Genomic DNA, 22472 nt, shown 5'->3' on the forward strand with positions numbered 1-22472 from the left:
CAAAGGCCCTGAAATTGGTGGCCTTACTGCCCACCTCCGCCGAGTTTTGCCTCCGCTCTCCACTCTGTGCGAGTTTCTACTTGGGCTGCTGCAGGCGGGAGGGTAGTACCGCCGGGAACCACCCGTTGACGTCCACTGGTGGCCAAGTAACGTAAGTGGCCTCCCGCCTGCCGAGCTGCCAGATTGGTGCGGGCAAGAGTCGGCGGCAGCAGGGGGAAGGACCGCTGCATGGGGGTTGGTCGAACCCCGACAGTAAGTACGAAGATCTGCAAAAAAAGGTTAGTGAACATCTTTAAAAAAAATTTTTTACAGCATCTTACCTGGATGGGGTCCCCTGAAGGTGTTCTGGTGTATTTTTTTTTATGGAAATGGTTTTTATGTTCAGGTCTTCCATCCTCCCTGGGCCCGACTCCATCCTCAGCGGCGCTTGGCGGCAAGCACATTTGCCGCTGAGATTGAGAGCTTCCGCTCGTTGCTGCCCAGATTGACAGCGTACGCCATTATTTTGCCACCGGGCGGTACTGCTACCTCTTTTAGAAGAATTTTCCTGGCAAATTACCATCTGGTCTCTCGGCAGTCATTGGCCGTCCTTTGGGCGGGCCTTGGTCTTCACCAATTTTGGGCCATTGGTCCCCTAGTTTTAGTTTCCCCGACATAAGAACCTAAGAAATAGGAGCAGGAATAGGCCATACGGCCTCTCGAGTCTGCTCTGCCATTTAATATGACGATGGCCGATCCGATCATGGATTCAGGTCAACTTTCCTGCCCACTCACCATAACCCATTATTCCCTTATCAGTTAAGAAACTGTCTATCTTGGCATTAAATTTATTCAATGACCCAGCTGCCACAGCTCTCTGAGGCAGCGAATTTCAAAGATTTACAACCTTGAGAGAAGAAATTTCTCTCATCTCAGTTTTAAATGGGCAGCCCCTTATTCTAAGATTATGCCCTCTAATTCTAGTCTCCCCTATCAATGGAAGCATCCTCCCTGCATCCACCTTGTCAAGCCCCCTCATAATCTTATATGTTTCGATAAGATTACCTCACATTCTTCTGAATTCCAGTGAGTAGAGGCCCAACATAATCAACCTTTCCTCATAAGTCAACCCCTCATCTCTGGAATCAACCTAGTGAATCTTCTCTGAATTGCCTCCAAAGCAAATGTATACTTTCTTAAATATGGAAACCAAAACTGTATGCAGTATTCTCGGTGTGGCCTCACCAATACCCTGTACAAGTGTAGCAAGACTTCCCTGCTTTTATACTCCATCCCCTTTGCAATAAAGGCCATGATTCCATTGGCCTTCCTGACCACTTGCTGCACCTGCATACTAATTTTTTGTGCTTCATGCAGCAGGACCCCCAGGTCCCGCTATACTGCAGCAGTTTGCATTCTTTCTCCATTTAAATAATAACTTGCTCTTCGATTTTTTTTCTGCCAGAGTGCATAACCTCATGCTTTCCAACATTATACTCCATCTGCCAAATTTTTGCCCACTCACTTAGCCTGTCTATGTCCTTTTGCAGGTTTTTTGTGTCCTCCTCACGCGTTGCTTTTCCTCCCATCTTTGTATCATCATCAAATTTGGCTACATTACACTCGGTTCCTTCATCCAAGTCGTTAATACAGATTGTAAATAGTTGGGGTCCCAGCACTGATCCCTGCGGCATTCCACTAGTTACTGATTACCAACCCGAGAATGTACTACTTATCCTGACACTCTGTTTTCTGTTAGTTAGCCAATCCTCTATCCATGCTAATATATTATCCCCAATCCCATTAACTTTTATCTTGTGCAGTACCTTTTTATGTGGCACCTTGTCAACTGCCTTCTGGAAGTCCAAATACACCACATTCACTGGTTCTCCTTTAGCCACCATTTGTTACATCCTCAAAGAATTCCAGCAAATTTGTCAAACATGACTTCTCCTTCATAAATCCATGCTGACTCTGCCTAACTGAATTATGCTTTTCCAAATGTCCTGCTACTGCTTCTTTAATAATGCACCCTAACATTTTCCCAACCACAGATTTTAGGCAAACTGGTCTATAGTTTCCTGCTTTTTGTCTGCCTCCTTTTTTAAATAGGGGCATTACATTTGCAATCTGCTGGGACCTCCCCAGAATCCAGGCAATTTTCGTAAATTACAACCAATGCATCCACTATCCCTGCCACTACTTCTCTTAAGACCCTAGGATGCAAGCGATCAGGTCCAAGGGAATTATTCGCCTTTAGTCCCATTATCTTACTGAGTATCACCTCCTTAGTGATTGTGAATGTGTTAAGTTCCTCTGCGCAGCCCCCCCGCCCCGCCTCCCCCATAGCCCCTTGACTATCCACTGTTGGGATATTTTTAGTGTCCTCTACCGTAAAGCCTGATACAAAATATTTGTTCAGAGTTTCTGCTATCTCCATGTTCCCCTCACTAATTCCCTGGTCTCATCCTCTAAAGATGCAAAATTTATCTTTTCATTTTAATATACCTGTAGAAACGCTTGCTATCTGATTTTAAATTTTGTGCTATTTTACTTTCGTAGCCTATATTCCCTTTCTTAATCATTTTTTTAGTCATACTTTGCTGGCTATTAAAAGCTTCCCAATCTTCTGTCCTCCCACTAGTTTTGGCCACTTTGTATGTCCTTGTTTTTAATGGGATACCATCCTTTATTTCTTTAGTTAGCCACAGATGGCTGTCTTTTCTTTTGCACCTTTTCCTCCTCACTGGAATATATTTTTCTTGAGAGTTATGAAATATCTCCTTAAATGTATGCCACTACCGTCCGACACTTTAATCTATTTTCCCAGTCCACAACTCTGCCCTCATACCTTTGTAATCTCCTTTATTAAAGCTAAGTACACTGGTTTGAGATCCAACTTTCTCGCCCTCCATCTGAATTTAAAATTCAACCATGCTGTGGTCACTCATTCCAAGGGGATCCTTTACAAGTGGATATTGTTTATTAATCCTGTGTCATTACACAGGACCAGATCTAAGATAGCCTGCCCCCTGGTTGGTTCCGTTACATACTGCTCAAAGAACCCATCCCTTATGCACTCTATGAACTCTTTCTCAAGGCTACACTGACCAATTTGATTTATCCAATCAATATGGAGCATAAAATCAACCATGATTATTGTTGTTCCCTTTTTACAAGCCCCCACTATTTCTTGGTTTATGCTCCGACCAACAGAGTTGCTACTGTTAGAGGCCTATAAACTATACCCGCCAGTGACTTTTTCCCTTTATTATTCCTTATCCCCACCCAATCTGTTTCAACACCCTGATCATTTGAGCCAATATCGTTTCTCACCATTGCAGTGATTCCATGCTTTATTTACAGAGCTACCCCACCTCCTTTTCCTTTCTGTCTGTCCTTCCCAATTTTCAAGTACCCCTGAGTGGTTAGTTCCCAGTCTTGGTCACCTTGTAACCACATCTCTGTTATGGCTACCAGATCATACCCATTTGTAACTATTTGTGCCGACAGCTCATCTAATTTGTTACTATGAGTGGAAATATCCTCTCTGCATCCACCTTGTCAAGCCTCCCCATTATCTTATATGTTTTGATAAGGTCACCTCTCATTGTTCTGAACTCCAATGACTATAGGCCCAACGTCCTCAACCTATCTTCATAAGTCAACCCCCTCATCTCCGGAATTAACCTAGTGAACCTTCTCTGAACAGCCTCCAATGCAAGTATATGCTTCCTTAAATACGGAGATCAAAACTGTACACACTACTCTAGGTGTGACCTCACCAATACCCTGTACAGTTTAGCAAGACTTCTCTGCTTTTATATTCTATCCCCCTTGCAATAAAGGCCAACATTCCATTTGCCTTCTTGATCACTTGCTGTACGTGCATACTAACTTTTTGTGATTCATGCACAAGGACCCCCAGGTCCCTCCGTACTGCAGCACTTTGCAATTTTTCTCTATTTAAATTATAATTTGATTTTCAATTTTTACTGCCAAAGTGGATACCCTCACATTTTCCCACTCCAACTACCAAATTTTTCCCACGCACTTAGTCTGTCTATATCCCTTTCCAGATTTTTTGTGTCCTCCTCACAATTTGCTTTCCCACCCATCTTTGTATCATCAGCTAACTTGACTACATTACCAGTGACTTTTTCCCCTTATTATTCCTTATCTCCACTCAAACAGATTCAACATCTTGGTTTTCTGAGCCAATGACCAAGAAATGCGGTCGGAGGCTTTCTGCGAGCGGATGCTTACGACTTGAAATATTTTGACGAATGTACCTGGTGGTGCCGGAGGCGCCTTGGATTCCGGTCGGAACCCTTATTTCCATGCGCTTCGCAACACGTCCACGCCTTCTAGATATGACGGAGAAGTTGGAGTTACATGGGCCTGGACCACCAATCACGAAGCAGTATTCTCATTGATAGGAATGGGAACTCCGAATTTATGAGTTCCCATTACTATCAATGAGAATAACCCCATAAAACACCCAAACACAACATAATAAATAAAAAAAACACACATATTTAAAATTAATTGAAATTAAAGTTAACTAAATGTTTTAGAAAAAATATATATTTTGGGGATTTTTTTTTAATGTGTTTTAGTAGGGTTAAAATAAACTTAGTGGACAGGGTTTTTACAATAAAAATGGGTATTTAAATTTTATTTTTAAATGTTTTAAAACTCGTATACTGGTAACATTAGGCCATGCGCCTGCTTTTACCAGGCGTAAAGGTTTGAAGGACATCTGCTGAGTAAGAGATGGCCAATTAGCCCAATCTTGCCCGCGCGGATGTCCTTCTCCCAGGGATGCGGAGGATCTGTCAAGAGATATCTTGAAAGATTGGAAAAGCCGGTTTTCGGCGCATGCGCGTTGCACGCCAAAACCCGGCTTTTGCGAGGCATCGCCAGGTCCGTACGTATTCCGGGATTACCAGGCCAATATCGCTTCTCACTAACGCACTGATCTCATCCTTTATTAACAGTGCTACCCCACCACCTTTTCCTTTCTGTCTGTCCTTCTAAATTGTCAAATACCCCAGAATATTTAGTGCCCAGTCCTGGTCACCTTGCAACCACGTCTATGTAATGGCTATCAGATCATACCAATTTGTATCTATTTGAGCAGTCAACTGATCTATTTTGTTACGAATGCTGCGTGCATTCAGATAAAGAGCTTTTAAATTTGTTTTTATACCATTTTTTCCTGCTTTGACCCCTCTTTCTGATTCACCTTCATGTTTATACATTCTGTCCATTCCTGGCAAGATCTGGTTTTCATTTCCCCCAGTGCTACACTGCTCTATTACCTTCTCCTTATTTATTGACTTTTTGAATTTTTGCTCACCTGAATCCTCACCTCCACTAATTAGTTTAAAGCCCTCTCTACAGCTTTAGTTATTTGATTCGCCAGGACCCGAGTTGCAGCATGATCTAAGTGGAGCCCGCCTGAAACATAGAAACATAGAAAATAGGTGCAGGAGTAGGCCATCCGGCCCTTCGAGCCTGCACCGCCTTTCAATAAGATCATGGCTGATCATTACTTCATTACCCCGTTCCTGCTTTCTCTTCATACCCCTTGATCCCTTTAGCCGCAAGGGCCATATCTAACTCCCTCTTCAATATATCCAATGAACTGGCATCAACAACTCTCTGCGGTAGGGAATTCCACAGGTTAACAACTCTCTGAGTGAAGAAGTTCCTCCTCATCTCAGTCCTAAATGGCCGACCACTTATCCTAAGATTATGTCCCCTGGTTCTGGACTTGCCCAACATCGGGATCATTCTTCCTGCATCTAACCTGTCCAGTCCCGTCAGAATTTTATATGTTTCTATGAGATCAACTCTCATCTTTCTAAACTCCAGTGAATACTGTCATGTATCTTACATTATTATATATAACTGTATCCTAACATGCTATACATGACTGTAATAAGATATGACCTGTAACCACCAGCATACCTTACCACCAGGGGTGCTCTTGCAAGAGTCAGGTATATAAAGCGAGGTCTCAGGCAAGTGCAGCATTCCAGAGCTGTGAAATAAAGGTGCAGGTCCAGAGTGACCTTGACTTAACTACATGCCTCGTGTTAATCTGTACTGAGGGGACAGGACTTTACAGTGGCGACGAGTTACAGGATTACAGAATCCACAGAATGGCGAACAACGGATCAGATGAAAAGTACAATGCGGGAGACAATTGGGAGGACTTTATAGAAAGGCTCCAGCAAAGCTTTGTAACCAAAGACTGGTTAGGCGATGATAAGACAGACAAGAGAAGAGCCCATCTCTTGACCAGCTGTGGCTCGAAAACATACGCTTTAATGAAGGATCTGTTGGAACCCAAGAAACCATCAAGCAAGTTGTTTGAAGAATTGAGCACACTGGTAAGAGACCACCTGAAGCCAGCGAGCAGCCTACACATGGCCAGACACAGGTTCTACAACTACAGACGCTGTGTGGGCCAGAGCATACCCGACTTCGTGGCGGAACTTCGGAGGTTGGCTAGTTTATGTGAGTTCTCCGATGAACTGAGGAGAGGAATGATGAGAGACTTTTTCATTGAAGGAATAGGCCACACAGGCATATTCCGAAAGCTCACAGAGACCAAGAACCTGACCTTAGAGGCAGCAGCACTGGTTGCACAGACATTCTTGGCAGGGGAAGAAGAAACGAGGTTGATTTACAATGCAGGTATGATAATTAACGAAATATCGGGACAAGAAGTTCACAGCACTAAACAAGCTGCTACCCCCACACACAGACAAAACTGGGAGAACAGGCTCTCGACAGTAGGCAGAAGCCATCAAGGGCCACAGGAATGGCTGTTCACACCTCATCAACCCACAATGCGAGCAATCAACTACAAACTGAGAGAAGCTCAAGAGAGATCAGCCAGACGCAGCTCATTCTTTGGGAACACGTTGATCAATGGAACAGGTCTGTACTGGTGGTGTGGGGGTGGGCACTCGTCAAGGGGATGTCGATTTCAGCAGGCTGTTTGCAGAAATTGTGAAAATACAGGGCATTTGGCCCGCATGTGCAAAAAAACGGCAGCTCGGCTGGTAGACGAATCGGATGGGTCGGAAAGCGGACCAGAAGATGGTGGGGACAGTACCTGGGACACCGATGTACAGCGGGTCAACACGATCAATGGCCGCTGCTCTTACAACAGGACGCTTCCTATAATGATGAGGGTCCTACTCAACGGAATATCTGTCAACATGGAGCTGGATACGGGAGCGAGTCAATCTCTCATGGGCGCTCAACAATTTGAACAACAGTGGCCGCATAAAAGAGACAGACCAAAACTCACAAGGGTCGACACCAAACTAAGGACCTATACCAAAGAAATCGTACCAGTCCTCGGCAGCGCCATGCTCTCTGTCACACACAAAGGGACAGTGAACCGACTTTCCCTGTGGATTGTCCCCGGAGATCCCTCAGCACTGTTGGGGAGAAGCTGGCTGGCAAAACTGAACTGGAAACGGGATGATGTCCATGCCATGTCATTAGAGGAACGGACTCCTGCTCAACAGTAATAAAGCGATTTGAACATCTCTTTCAGCCAGGTGTGGGCACTTTCAAAGGGGCCAAAGTCAAAATCTACATCACACAGGATGCTAGACCGGTCCATCACAAGGCCAGAGCTGTACCCTATATGATGAGGGAAAAGATTGAACACAAATTAGACAGGCTTCTGCGGGAAGGCATTATATCACCTGTGGAACTTAGCGACTGGGCAAGTCCCATTGTCCCAGTCATGAAGCCTGATGGATCCGTACGAATCTGTGGGGACTACAAATCTACCATAAACAGAGTCTCCCTAAAGACCAGTACCCGCTGCCCAGAACGGAGAACTTATTTGCCACATTGGCTGGAGGTAAACTTTTCTCAAAATTAGACCTCACATCTGCATATATGACGCAAGAATTGACCGAGGAACACAAGCTACTCACCACCATCAACACACATCGAGGCCTTTTCATGTTCAATCGATGCCCATTCGGCATCAGGTCGGCAGCTGCCATATTCCAGCGCAACATGGAGAGTCTGCTCAAGTCCATCCCAGGGATGGTTGTATTTCAAGACGACATACTTATCACGGGCAGGAACACCGACTCCCATCTCCGTAATTTGGAGGAAGTACTAAAGCGGTTGGATCGGGTAGGCCTACGAGTCAAGAAATCCAAGTGCCTGTTTCTCGCACCCGAGGTTGAATTTTTGGGCAGAAGGATTGCCGCTGATGGAATCCACCCAACAGAGTCCAAAACAGAAGCAATTCGCTTGGCACCCAAGCCCCAGAATGTCTCAGAACTGTGCGCCTTTCTCGGGCTACTCAATTACTTTGGGAACTTTATGCAGAACTTAAGCACGCTGCTGGAGCCTCTCCACGTGCTACTCAGGAAGGGGTGCGATTGGTTTTGGGGGGACGCCCAGGAATGCGCCTTCAATCTGGCACGCGACCTTCTGTGTTCCAACAGTGTTTTGACTTTCTTTGATCGAGGTAAAAAGCTAGTTCTCACATGCGTTGCGTCAGCGTATGGGGTCGGGTGCGTTTTGCAACATGTCAATAGTGCGGGCAAATTACAACCCATAGCTTATGCCTCCAGGTCACTTTCACGGGCGGAGCGCGGGTACGGAATGGTAGAGAAGGAGGCGCTTGCGTACGTATATGGTGTCAAAAAGATGCATCAATACCTTTTCGGGGCCAAGTTCACGTTCGAAACCGACCACAAGCTTCTCACGTCCCTCCTATCCGAGAACAAGGCAATAAACGGCAACGCCTCAGCGCGAATTCAACGCTGGGCACTCATGCTGGAGTCCTCCGACTATACCATAAAGCACAGACCAGGCACAGACAACTGTGCTGACGCGCTCAGCAGGCTACCCCTGGCGACCACGGAAGGGTCCGACGAACAGGACTGTGAGATAGTCATGGCAATCAATGCCTTTGAGTCCACAGGTTCGCCCATGATGGCTCGCCAAATCAGAGCCTGGACGGCCAGCGACCCCACGTTATCCTTAGTAAAAAGATGAGTCCTAACTGGTGACTGGGCAGAGGCTCGCGATGCCTGCCCCGAGGAATTAAAACCCTTTCAGACGCGCATGCATGAGCTATCACTACAAGCGGACTGCCTGATGTGGGGCAGCCGAGTAGTCATGCCTCTGCAAGGCAGAGAGGCATTTGTCTGGGAGCTCCACCATGAGCACCACGGGGATCATTCTCATGAAGGCCATAGCCAGATCCCACGTCTGGTGGCCTGGTATTGACGCGGACTTGGAGCTCTGCGTCTGAAGGTGCACCATTTGTGCCCAACTCAGCAATGCCACCAGGGAGGCTCTACTGAGCCCCTGGCGCTGGCCTACCAAACCGTGGTCGCGGGTGCACGTAGACTATGCGGGCCCATTCATGGGCAAAATGTTCCTCGTAGTTGTAGATGTATTTTCAAAGTGGATCGAATGCACCATTTTAAACTCGAGCACAACCTTCAACACTGTGGAGAGCCTCACAACCATGTTTGCAACGCACGGAATCCCTGACATATTGGTCAATGACAATGGTCCGTGCTTCACCAGCGTAGAATTCCAAGACTTTATAATTGACCACGGCATAAATCACGTCAAGACGGCACCGTTCAAGCCGGCCTCCAACGGCTAAGCGGAGAGAGCAGTGCAAATCATTCAACAAGGCATGCTTAAAATCCAAGGTCCCACGCTGCAGGGTCGCCTGTCGCGACTGTTGCTGGCATACAGATCTCGTCCGCACTGATTGACTGGGATCCCCCTCACCCCGCGCAACTGTTGATGAAAAGGATTTTAAAAACAAGGCTCTCATTAATCCTCCCAGACACAAAATCGTTGAGGCAAAGCGCCGTAAGCTGACTGAGTACCATGACAGAAATTCGAGGGGGAGATGGAATGAGATGGGGAAAAAGGGTTTGTACTAAACTATGGCAGGGGTCCCAAATGGCTTGCAGGGACAGTAACGGGCAAGGAAGGAAACAGGCTACTGGTAGTACAAATGGACAATGGCCAAACCTGCCCGAGGCATGTAGACGAAGTCAAAAGCAGATTTACCAACAACACTGCGGAACCAGAGGCAGACTACAATGTGGAACTCGCACCACACCTGGTGGACAGACAGAGGGAACAACCTGAGGAAAGGGCAATCCAAACAGACAGCCCAGGCGAGTCAACAACAATCACACCAATCGAAACAGACAGCCCAGGCGAGATACCAGCAACCACAGCCAAAGAAAAACAGATACCAAGGCAAACAACTGAACCACAACTCAGACGCTCCACGCGAGAGCGTAGACCACCTGAGAGACTGAACCTATAAAGACAATAAGACCTTGGGGGAGGGTGATGTCATGTATCTTACATTATTATATATAACTGTATCCCAACATGCTATACATGACTGTAATAAGATATGACCTGTAACCACCAGTATACCTTACCACCAGGGGTGCACTTGCAAGAGACAGGTATATAAGGACAGGTCTCAGGAAAGTGCAGCATTCCAGAGCTGTGAAATAAAGGTGCAGGTCCAGAGTGACCTTGACTTCACTACATGCCTCGTGTGAATCTGTACTGAGGGGACAGGACTTTACAGTGGCGACGGGTTACGGGATTACAGAATCCACAGAATGACGAACAACGGATCAGATGAAAAGCACTTTGGGAGGGCTAATAAGGAAATGGTGTACACATTGAGCGGTAGGCCACTTAATAGTGTAGATGAACAAAGGGACCTTGGAGTGCTTGTCCACAGATCCCTGAAAGTAGCAGGCCAGGTGGATAAGATGGTTAAGAAGGCATACAGAATGCTTGCCTTTATTAGCTGAGGCATAGAATATAAGAGCAGGGAGATTATGCTTAAATTGTATCATACTTTGGTTAGCCACAGCTGGAGTATTGCGTGCAGTTCTGGTCACTGTATTATAGGAAGGATGTGATTGCACTGGAGAGGGTGCAGAGGAGATTTACTATGATGTTGCCTGGAATGGAGAAACTTAGTTATGAGGACAGGCTGGGTTTGTTCTCATTGGAACAGATGAGGTTGAGAGGAGACCTCTTTGAGGTGTACAAAATATTGAGGGGCCTGGACATAGTGGATAGTAAGGGTCTATTTCCATTGGTGGAGGGGTCTATTACGAGGGGACATAGAATTAAGGTGGTTGGTGGAAGGTTTAGAGGGGATTTGAGGGGGGCTTTTTTACGCAGAGGTTGTGGGGTTCTGGAACTCGCTGCCTGGAAGAGTGATGGATGCAGAAACCCTCACCACTTTTAAGAGATGGTTGGATGGGCACTTAAAGTGCAGTAACCTACAACGTTATGGACCTAGAGCTGGTAATTGGAATTAGACTGGATGACGTTTTGTTGTACGGCGCAGCTATAATGGTAAGTACTGCAGGGAATAGAATACGGCCAGGTTGATCTCCTGGACTAGTTTCGGTAGCCTGGATGGGTCGGAGAGGAATTCTCCCATATTTCTTCTCCCTAAATTGGCCTGGGTTTTTAATCTGTTTTTTGCCTCTCCCAGGAGATCATATGGCTCTGGTTGGGGTGGAGTGTAGAATGTTTTAGCATAAGGGGTGTCGCAGTTGTGGTGAAGTGGACTGGTTGGGCTGGGTGCTCTTTGCCTTTCCATCATTGTTCATAGGTTTATATGTAAGCTTTAGGGCTGCTGACCAAGGGCCGTGTGGCTCTTTGTCGGTCGGCGTGGACACGATGGCCCAAAATGGCCTCCTTTCTGCGCTGTAAATTTCTATGTTTCTCCAGGTGTTGTCTTACCAACCCGTTCTACAGTTGTACCAGGACTTCCCTACTTTTATACTCCATCCCCCTTGCAATAAAAGCCAAAATTCCATTTGCCTTCCTAATTACTTGCTGTACCTGCATACAATTTTTTTGTGCTTCATGTACAAGGACCCCCCGATCCCTCTAAGCCAATAATTTGCTTTTTTATTTTTCCTACCAAAGTGGATAATCTCACATTTTCCCATCTGCCAAATTTTTGCCTCCTCATTTAACCTATCTATATCCCTTTGCAGATTCTTTGCGTCCTCCTCATAACTTGCTTTCCTACCTATCATCAGCAAATTTGGCTACATTACATTTGGTCCCTTCATCCAAATCATTAATATAGATTGTAAATAGTCGAGGCCCCAGCACGGATCCCTGTGGCACCCCACTAGTTAGTTTCCCAACCTGAAAATCGACTATTTATCCCTGTTTTCTGTCAGTTAGCCAATCCTCTATCCATGTTAATATATTACCTCCAACCCTGTGAGCTCTTATCTTACAGTAACCTTATATGTGGTACCTTATCGAATGCTTTCTGCAAATCCAAATACACTACATCTACTGGTTCCCCTTTATTCACCCTGCTTGTTACATCATCATCATAGGCAGTCCCTCAAAATCGAGGAGGACTTGCTTCCACTCTAAAAGTGAATTCTTAAGTGACTGAACAATCCAATATGGGAATTACAGTCTCTGTCACAGATGGGACAGACAGTTGTTGAAGGAAAGGGTGGGTGTGACTGGTTTGCCACATGCTCCTTCCGCTGCCGGCACTTGTTTTCTGCATGCTCTCGGTAAGGTGCTCAGCGCCCTTCCGGATGGACTTCCTCCACTTCGGGTGGTCTTTGGCCAGAGACTCCCAGGTATCGGTGGGGATGTTGCATTTTATCAAGGAGGCTTTGAGGGTGTCCTTGAAGAGTTTCCTCTGCCCACCTGGGGATTGCTTTGTGTGTAGGAGTTCTGAATAGAGCGCTTGCTTTGGCAGTCTTGTGTTAGGCATGCGAACAATGTAGCCTGCTCAACGGAGCTGGTCGAGTGTAGTCAGTCAACATCTTCACTGAGACGTATGAAAGCATGGGCCTTACACTAAATATCCATAAGACAAAGGTCCTCCACCAACCTGACCCCGCCACACAACATTGCCTCCCAATCATCGAGATCCACGGCGCGGCCCTGGACAACGTGGACCACTTTCCATACCTCGCAAGCCTATTATCAGCAAAGGTAGACATTAACGACGAGGTTGAACACTGCCTCCAGTGCGCCAGCGCAGCCTTCGGCTGCCTGAGGAAGAGTGTTTGAAGATCAGGCCCTCAAATCTACCACCAAGCTCATGGTCTACAGGGCTGTAGAAATACACGCCCTCCTTCATGTACAGTAGACACCTCAAATCACTGTAGAAATACCACCAATGATGTCTCCGTAAGATCCTGCAAATCCCCTGGGAGGACAGACGCACCAATGTTAACGTCCTCGATCAGGCCAACATCCCCAGCATCGAAGCACTGTCTTGCTCGTTACATCCTCAAGATGGTGACATCAACAAATGTCAGGGGTAGATGGTTGAGCTTTCTTTTGTTTGAAATGGTTATTACATTATGGTCACTGTTAGCTAGATGATTTCTAACTGTAGCACTTGACCTACATAATTTCCAGAACCAGATCCAGCACTGCTTACTTCCTTGTTGGACTGCAGACATATTGCTCGAGAAAGTTCTCCAGTACACATATCAGAAATTCTTCTCCTTCCTTATCCTTAGCACAATGTTTTTCCCAGTCGATATTAGGGTAATTAAAGTCTCCTAATATTAATGCTCTATTTTTGTTACACACCTTTGAAATTTGCTGACAAAATTTGCTCATCTATCTCCTTCTCACTGTTTGGAGCTTTATAAAAAAAAAAATCCCCCTCTGTTCCTCAATTCAAGCCAAATAGATTTAGGGTCCGAAATTCAGGTGCATCAGCAAGTCAGCCGGCAAAAAGTTTTGCGTTACGGCTGTGGCAGTGGACTCTCCCCTTGGAGGCTGTACACAGTCTTCAGAGGGTGCATAGGCAGAAAAACTTGCCTGGGCACCGCGTATTGGGGGATCGACGGATCGAGCTGAACATCGATAGGTAAGTATTTATTTTATTTTAATTTGGCGGTGCATCTACTTGGGCAGGATGGGATGGAGGCTGAAAAATCCCTGACCTGAATTTAGATCGGGCCTATTGACCCCAGAGCGCTGGCCTTTCGATTTTTAGGAATGACCGCCGCAAACAGGCATTAACGGGTCTCTTTGAGACCCTAAATTTCGGCCCCTCAGTCTTAGAACCGTATAATAAATCCTTTCTATTTAGAACTAGAACATCATTCTTAATCAATACTGCCACACCAGCTCCTCTTTTTCCTTCTTTATAATTCCTGAATACTTGGTAACCAGGAATATTAAGATTCCATTTCGGTCCTTGTTTAAACCATATCTCTATTAATGCAACCTCGTCATAATCCCGTGTAGCAATTTGTGCCTGTAGCTCACCAACCTCATTAGTTACACTATGGACATTGACGTACACATAATTTAATATCTCCTTTGTCACTTGCTATTTTCCTCAATCTGGTCCCTGCAGTTTTTGGGATGTTTCTAAATTTACTGCTATGTATATCTCTCTGTCCTCTGATCTCATTTCTGCTCCTCTATGCTATTTTCTGTTCCCCTTCCCCCACAAAATTAGTTTAAACTCACCCAGCAGTATTGGTTAACCACTCAGCTTTTCCTGTTACTTTTTGTAGTTCTTCAGTGTTGCCTGAAGAAGACCTTGCTTGAGAATGAGACTTTTTTCAACCTATATTTCAGGCTCAATGTCATCAACTGAGCAGTGGAGAAAAAAAAAGACCATACCACACAAGTAACTGGGCATGGTTGCAACTAATATCGTTGTTTGTGTTAGGAGGGCGCTGCTCTTTATGCTGCACTGTATACCTGGCTGTACAGTGAAGGTGGCTGAAGATAGTGAGGGTCCAGCACACATTGTGTTAGTGTGCCTGGCCAGGGCATACCAGATCCAAGAACATGATTGCAAGGGGCAATGACTCAAGTGCCTCTGTGTAAATCTTTGTCTTAGGTCACGCTGCTGTTCAAAGTGTTGTCCATATGGTATGCCCTTTTCCTGACTGATCCATGGTCCTTTCCACTAGCTGCTGGTCCATCGCCTCCTCACCATCCAGCTACCGAAGAGCTAGTGGAAGGTGACCACTCAGGGTGGGGAGGGCTTCAGGGATCACAGCTCTTCCTCAAAGTCCAGGCCCTGGGTCTCCATGATGCATTCTTCCAAAGCCTCCTCGCAGTGGTTCACCCCCGTTCTGGTGCCAATTCCTGCCCGCACCAATCTGGCATCTTGGCGGGCGGGAGTCCACTTACGCCACTCGGCCATCCGCTGACAGCAGCGGGTGGTTCCTGGCGGCTCTCCCTTCCCATCCGCTCCAGACCTGATCGAAACTGGCACTGGGCGGAACCCGAGGAGGAATTTTGGCGTAAGTGGGCCCATGCTCTTTACTACTTTAATTACTTTAAGCTCTTCACTCTTAGTTGACCCTTACTTCCCTACTATTTTTTTCTGTCTTCTTATACAATCATTTGTTGAGTCTCTGCCTTGTCCTTATTCCCCATTATAATTTGTCCTATTTCTGCCTCTAAGGCACCAATGCTTAATTTTGAAAATCTCTTCCTTTTCACCTACTCTTGGAAGCTGTTAAGTGTTTTTATATTTCTTCTATTTTCTCCCTCTATCAATTTCTTGGTCATCCTTTGCTGATTTTTAAAATCCTTAGGCTTATTATTCTTTTATATACTCCTCTAATTTCCTGGTGTTTAATCTACTTATAGTGTTAGACAGGGTACAGGGAGTATAATCAACTCCCACCAGTGTTTTTGCCCCTTTGTTATTTCTTCGCTCCGCCCATACTGATTCAACATCCTGATTTCCTGCGTCAACATCCTTTCTCACTATTGTCTTTATCTCTTTCTTTCATTTCGCTTATCTTTTCAAACTGTTCCCAAACTTGGTCAACCTGCAAACACATCTCAGTAATGGTTACTAGATCAAAGAAACATAGAAAATAGGTGCAGGAGTAGGCCATTCGGTCCATTTATCTCTATTTGTGCCTTTAATTCATCTATCTTGTTACAAACGCTTGGTGCATTCCGATACAACGCCTTTAATTTAACTTTCAACTATTTTACCTGGATGTGGCTTAGTGGCTAATGCCCAATTACCAGTTAAACTCAGTCCCTTCCTTACATACTTTGGGGCGCAATTGCATAGCACCCCATTTGGGAGTGGTAACAGGAGCGAGGTGGGAGTTCCTGCGCCAGGCGCGGAAGTCCTGTCCCGCTCGTGATATTGGGGTTACCGCCTCAGAGAGCCAGTGGAGCACAAAATAACATGCTCCACAGGGAGAGCGTTATTTTGGCCCATCCCTTCATTAAAGGGGAGGGCCAAGCTGATGACTCTGCAGGTCTTTACCTGGACTACCGGGTAGTGGGATGCCGTGGCATCAGCCCAACACTCAAGCGGAGTGCTGGGCTGCAAGATCGCGGCACGGGCCCCGCGGTTGAAGCACCAATGGGGTGCTGCAAAAAAATCCTCCGATATTTAATGATAATGGCAGACACCTCCCCTTTAAGTATCGCCCGTGAGCGGCTTACAGTCCGGTGCGCACCCTCTGAAGTGGACACTGGCATCAACCAGCGCAGTTTGAATGGGAGATACCAAATTTTCGATCCTGGGTGAAAAAGGGTCGCTGCATACGGTGATGACCCGGTGCAGCGGAACGGAGCACTACTGATTACCGGTGCCACTAAACCCATTAGCGCTAACAGCGCCGCATCCAGGTAAAAAGTTATTCGTGGTCTGTTAGTCCCCCCGGGGGCATTAATGAGAGGCGCAAACGACACGAATTTCCCCCCCTTTGATTTTATCCAAATGGCTCCTCTGCTCTACAGCCTTGACTTTTCTCTTCAGACATAAATTTACCCTTACATGAACTGCCACCCCCCCGCTCCCCCTTATTAGTTTAAAGCCCTATCTACTGCCCTAGTAATTCGATTCACCAGGACACTGGTCCTAGCCCCGTTTTAATAGACTCCATCAGAACGGAACTGCTGCCTCTTTCCCCAGTACTGGGACAATGGTCCTTGAATTGCCTCCTGCACCCACTCTTTCTGCCACATATTTAAACCTCCAATCTGTTTGTCCCCATGCCAATTTGCACATGGCTTAGCCGTAATATTTAGGGTTTTGCTTTTTAATTTGTACCGTAGCTCCTCAAACTCCTACAGCAGAACCTCATTCCTAGTTCCACCTATGGTGTTGGTTCCTACGTTGATCACAACAACTGGATCCTCCCCCTCCTGCTCCAAGTTCTTCTCCAGCCACAAGGTGATGTCCTTAATCCTGGTACTGGGCAGGCAACACTGCCTTCGGGATACTTGGTCGCGGCAGCAGAGAACAGTACCTATCCACCTGACTACTATCCCCACATTCTTTTTCACACCTCTACTTGAATAGCCTCCTCTACCATAGTGTTTCGTGTTCAATTTGCAATCCTCCCTACAGTCTTTGTTCTCATCCACACCAGTAGTAAGACAAGGGCAAAGGCTGAGGATCCTTCCATCACTGTATCTAGGGTCCCCTTACCTGCCTGACTCGTAGTGACATCCTCCTGTCCCTGACCACTAATCAACTCTAAACCACTACATAACTTAACTGCCTTCTGGATCAAAATGTCCAGGTAACTCTCCCTCTCCGTCATGCATTGCAATGTCGGCACCCACAGTTACAGACACTTACTGCAGATGTGGTTACCTGTGATCACAGTGCTCTTCACAAACTCCCACATGCTGCAGATATGGCACAGCTCGTTTACTACCATCCCTACCTGACCTTGTTTTTATTTATTTAATAAACAAAAAAGTGTTTTATGTAATTCATTCACTTGATTTATTGTCAATTTTTTAAAAACTAATTTATATAGTTAAATTATTAATTTATTAGAAAGTTATAGGTTCCTAGTTCCTCATTTAAACCACTCCTTTAGCTTAGAGAGAGTATAAAGATCTATTACTTACCAACCAATCACCAACCTGCTGTCCTGTGATGTCAGAGTGTCCAGGAGTTATTTACCTCAGCCGAATGGACGCTATGGAAAATCTCATGCTTTTTTTAAACCTAGTTTAATTATTCTAGTTCTTTACCTTAGCTCTTAGATCCTTTCCTTATTACTTATCCTCAAAATTTATCTTCGTTCCCTTGGGTTCTGCCGCTCTTTCCTCTCTGCGCTGATATCAACCTTTGATATCAGCGCCTCAATTTAAAAATTCTCATCCATGTTTTCAAATCCTTCCATGGCCTCGCCCCTCCCTATCTATAATCTCCTCCACCCCCACAACCCTCTGAAATATATACGCTCCTATAATTCTGTCTTCTTGGGCAGCCTCGATTTTAATCGCTCAACATTTGGTGGCCGTGCCTGCAGCTGCCTAGGCCCTAAGCTCTGGAATTACCTCCCTAAACCTCTCCGCCTCTCTTTCCTCCTTTAAGACACTTCTTAAAACCTTCGTCTTTGATCAAGTTTTTCATCATTTGCCCTATTTCCTTATTATGCTCAGTGTAAAATTTTGTTTTATAACACTCATGAAGTGCTATGGACATTTTTCTACATCACTTTATAAAACAGATTATCAGGTCATTATCACATTGCTCTTTGTGGGAGTTTCATGTGTGCAAATTTGCTGTTGCGTTTCCTACATTATAACAGTAATTATACTTTAAAAGTACTTCATCCGCTGTAAAACACTTTGGGACATCCTGAGGTTGTGAAAGGCGCTATGTAATTGCAAGTCTTTCTTTCTTTATGTTCCCAGGTCCGTGGGTCAATGCACTATGGGTTCGACAGGAGTGATGTGTGCACCATCTGATTTTTGATGGGTTTACACCAATCAGAAAACCTCAGCTCTTGCATGATGAAAGAGCACTACTTAGTGTCAGTCATGTTCCCATGCTGCAGGCCATCCAGGGTATCAGTACATGCAATAAGCAGCATTGTTGTAACAATGATTTGACATCTGAAACCCTTGGTGTTTTCAATTTTGTGCTCAGCCAAAATGAAAAGAGTTGTATCAAGTTTGGGTAAACAGTAAATGTAGAACAGGTTGAGAGGCAAACTTTTAAGCATGTAGTCTTGGAACATCTCCGGAATACATGGTTTTGTTGGGTAGTCTTACTTTGTCAGATTCCTTCAAGCGTGCTGACATCTCCTTCATCTATAACCAGATCTTAAAGGTACTGTACACAATGAAGAACCTGTCCATCGCCTGCTGAGGCATAGTGCATTGCCACCCTCTGAGGAGAGTATCCTTAAATGCCAACAGGCCAACTCTCTTCACACCTACCTATGCAGCAGGACATCCATTTCACCAGTCTTGAAACAGTGAGTTGACAGCCTTTGCAAAATCTTCTAAATTAATTTTCATCCTTTGTAAAAGCTCACAGAATTTATGTCTTCACATATTTCACTTTATGTGGCTGCATCCCATTACATTTGAGCTATAGCCCTCCCTCTCTCTCTCTCTCTCTCTCTCTCTTGATCCCCCTCCCTTTAGCAAAGCTCCCTGCATAAAGTTAGACCCTTGCAGGGAGCTCTGAATATTTATTTAAGTAAACTGACTTTGTAAAATAGGGTATGGTCAACTCTGCTTGATTTCAGAGACCTTTATAGTTCGTAATATGGAAGTTTCACCAGTTATGGAGTCCCCACAGTAAATCTATTCTAATGGGTATATATTTTATACATACCGCAGTTATACAATTTGTTAATCTTAAGAACATCTTTGGTGGAAAGCCCTCGACGTTGTCCAAGTTCTACATTTGGATCTGGTATTGGTAGCATAGTAATAAGCCCATTTTTGGTAAAAGCCGTTCTGCAATAAAGAATAATAAAGTTATTTACATATCACTGTTTATGTTTTTAGTTTGATTCTCAATGGATACATTTTTCATTTTTGGGTGTTAGTGGACAAAACTATGGGAAATGGAGTTCAATGTGGGCAAATGTGAGGTCATTCATTATGGACTCAAGAAAGATACATCTGAGTATTTTCTAAAGAAAGACTTGCATTTATATAGAAAGACTTAGAACATAAGAAATAGGAGCAGGAATAGGCCATACGGCCCCTCGAGCCTGCTCTGCCATTCAATAAGATCATAGCTGATCATCGACCTCAACTCCACTTTCCCACCCAATCTCCATATCCCTTGATCCCCCTAAACTCCAAAAATCTATCTATCTCAGCCTTGAATATATTCAGAGACTCAGCATCCACAGCCTTCTGAGGCAGAGAATTCCAAAAATTCACAACCCTCTGAGTGAAGAAACTCCTCCTCATCTGTCTTAAATGGCCTACCCCTCATCCAGAGACTGTGCTCCCTAGTTATAGACACTCCAGGGGAAACAACCTCTCAGCATCTACCCTGTCAAGTCCCTTCAGAATCTTGTATGTTTCAATGAGATCACTTTTCATTCTTCTAAATTCCAGATTGTATAGGCCCATTCTACACAATCTTTCATCCCAGGCAAGTATATCCTTCCTTAGATAAGGAGACCAAAACCGTACATTGTACTCCAGGTGTGGTCTCACTAAGCCCTGTACAATTGTAGCAAGACTTCCTTATTCTTATACTCAAACCCCCTTGCAATAAAGAGCAACATGCCATTTGCCTTCCTTATTGCTTGCTGTACCTACATGTGTTTCTTGCACAAGGACACCTAAATCTCTCTGAACACCAACATTTAAAAGTTTCTCACCATTTTAAAAATATTCTGATTTTCTATTCTTCCTACCAAAATGAATAACCTCACATTTCCCCACATTATATTCCATCTACCACCAAACTGCCCACTCACTTAGTCTGTCTATATCACTTTGCAGACGTTTTGTGTTCTCCTCACAGCTTACTGTCTCATCTAGCTTTGCATCGTCAGCAAACTTGGATGCATTACACTCGGTCCCTTCATCTAGGTCATTAATATAGATTGTAAATAGCTGAGGCCCCAGCACTGATCCTTGCGGTACCCCAATAGTTATAGCCTGCCAACCTGAAAAAGACCCGTTTATCCCTACGCTCTATTTTCTGTCTGTTAACCTATCCTCTATGCACGCTATTACCTCCAATCCCATGATTCCTTATCTTGTTTAGTAACCTTTTAGATAGCATCTTTCATGACCACTGGATGTCCCTAAGCGCTTTACAACCAATGAAGTACGTTTGGAGTGTAATCACTGTTGTAATGTGGGAAATGAGAAACTAGGAATCCTAGCGTGGCAAAGAGATTTGGGAGTCCAACACACAAATCATTGAAAGCTGGTAGACAGGGTACAAAAATCAATCATAATGGGGACCTCTTTTGAGAGCCCACTATCTTCTGTGGAGGAGGAGGATGAGCAAGAAGTTTTGTTGAATGTATGCGAGGTTAGGCAGCCCCAGAATAGGAGAGCTCCAACAAGATAAGCAGCTGTTCATGAGTAAAGAGAAATATTTGCAGCGCCTTTAGTTCAGCAGGAAAGTTGTATTGGAGTTGTGTGACCCTGCTGTGGGATGACCTACATCTATACATTTGTACTAGCATGGCTGTTCACATACTTGTTGAGATCACAATGGTGTTATATTTTTATGCCTCTGTTGTGTTGCAGGGGGCTTCCAATGACATTGCTCACATAAGCCAGTCTGAAGTATATTGTGCATTCACCAGGTCATGGCTGTGCAGCTTGTGTCAGCCGTGGCTCAGTTAATAGCACTCTCGGCTCGGAGTCAGAAGGTTTTGCGATTAATCCCAGAGACTCTAGAGACTCGAGCACAAAAATCTAGGCTGACGCTCCAGTGCAATACTGTGGGAGTACTGCACTGTCACAGGTGGGGCCTTTTGAATGAGACATTAAACTGAGGCCCATCAGCCCTCTTAGGTGTACATAAAAGATCCCATGGCACTATTTCAAAGAGCAGGGGAGTTATCCCCAGTGTCCTCCCAATATTTATACCTCAATCAACATTAACAAAAGCAGATTATCTGGTCATTATCACATTGCTGTTTGTGGGCACTTGCTATGTGAAAATTGGCTGCCACATTTCCTACATTAAAACAGTGACTACACGTCAAAATTACTTCATTGTCTGTTTAAATGCTTTGAGACATCCTGCGATCAGGAAAGACACTATATAAATACAAATCTTTCTTTAGGAGGGCCAACCAATATGGAATGTCCCCTATGGAACCCAAGGTACAGCAATTGAAAATACACACATTTTACCTACTTAATGAAGTCCCAAAATTCAAGAGTGAGTATTTTTGTAATGGATTTTCCTTGGTTTACCACTCAAAAACGGATGGTAATTTAGAGAAGAATTAGGCCATTGTCAAACTTGTTCAATTTCACTCTTGCCATTGTGTCTGCCAGCCCCCAGATAAATCTGAATGTCATGATCATATAGATTTGGGAGTTAATTTTGGTCTCTGCTTTCAACTTTTAGAAGTTCAATAATGACAGGGAAAATAGACTTCATTGTGCAGGATTTTGGCACTGGCACTGACTGCCAACTCACTCATCCCCAGGATGGCAGAACAGCG

General features: G+C 44.9%; 1 protein-coding gene across 9 annotated transcripts in view; it reads right to left on the bottom strand.

The window, feature by feature from the left end:
* LOC139279957 (low choriolytic enzyme-like) overlaps positions 1–22472 on the bottom strand; it is a 630591-nt gene that overhangs the window by 194301 nt on the left and 413818 nt on the right. For all 9 annotated transcript variants that reach the window (XM_070899317.1, XM_070899318.1, XM_070899312.1 and 6 more), the window contains one exon: positions 19646–19770. In XM_070899317.1, coding sequence (XP_070755418.1) covers positions 19646–19770 — 125 coding nt within the window. The remainder of the gene's footprint in view (positions 1–19645; positions 19771–22472) is intronic.

The sequence above is a fragment of the Pristiophorus japonicus genome, chromosome 14 (assembly GCF_044704955.1).
Source record: "Pristiophorus japonicus isolate sPriJap1 chromosome 14, sPriJap1.hap1, whole genome shotgun sequence".
Taxonomy (NCBI): Eukaryota; Metazoa; Chordata; class Chondrichthyes; family Pristiophoridae; genus Pristiophorus; species Pristiophorus japonicus.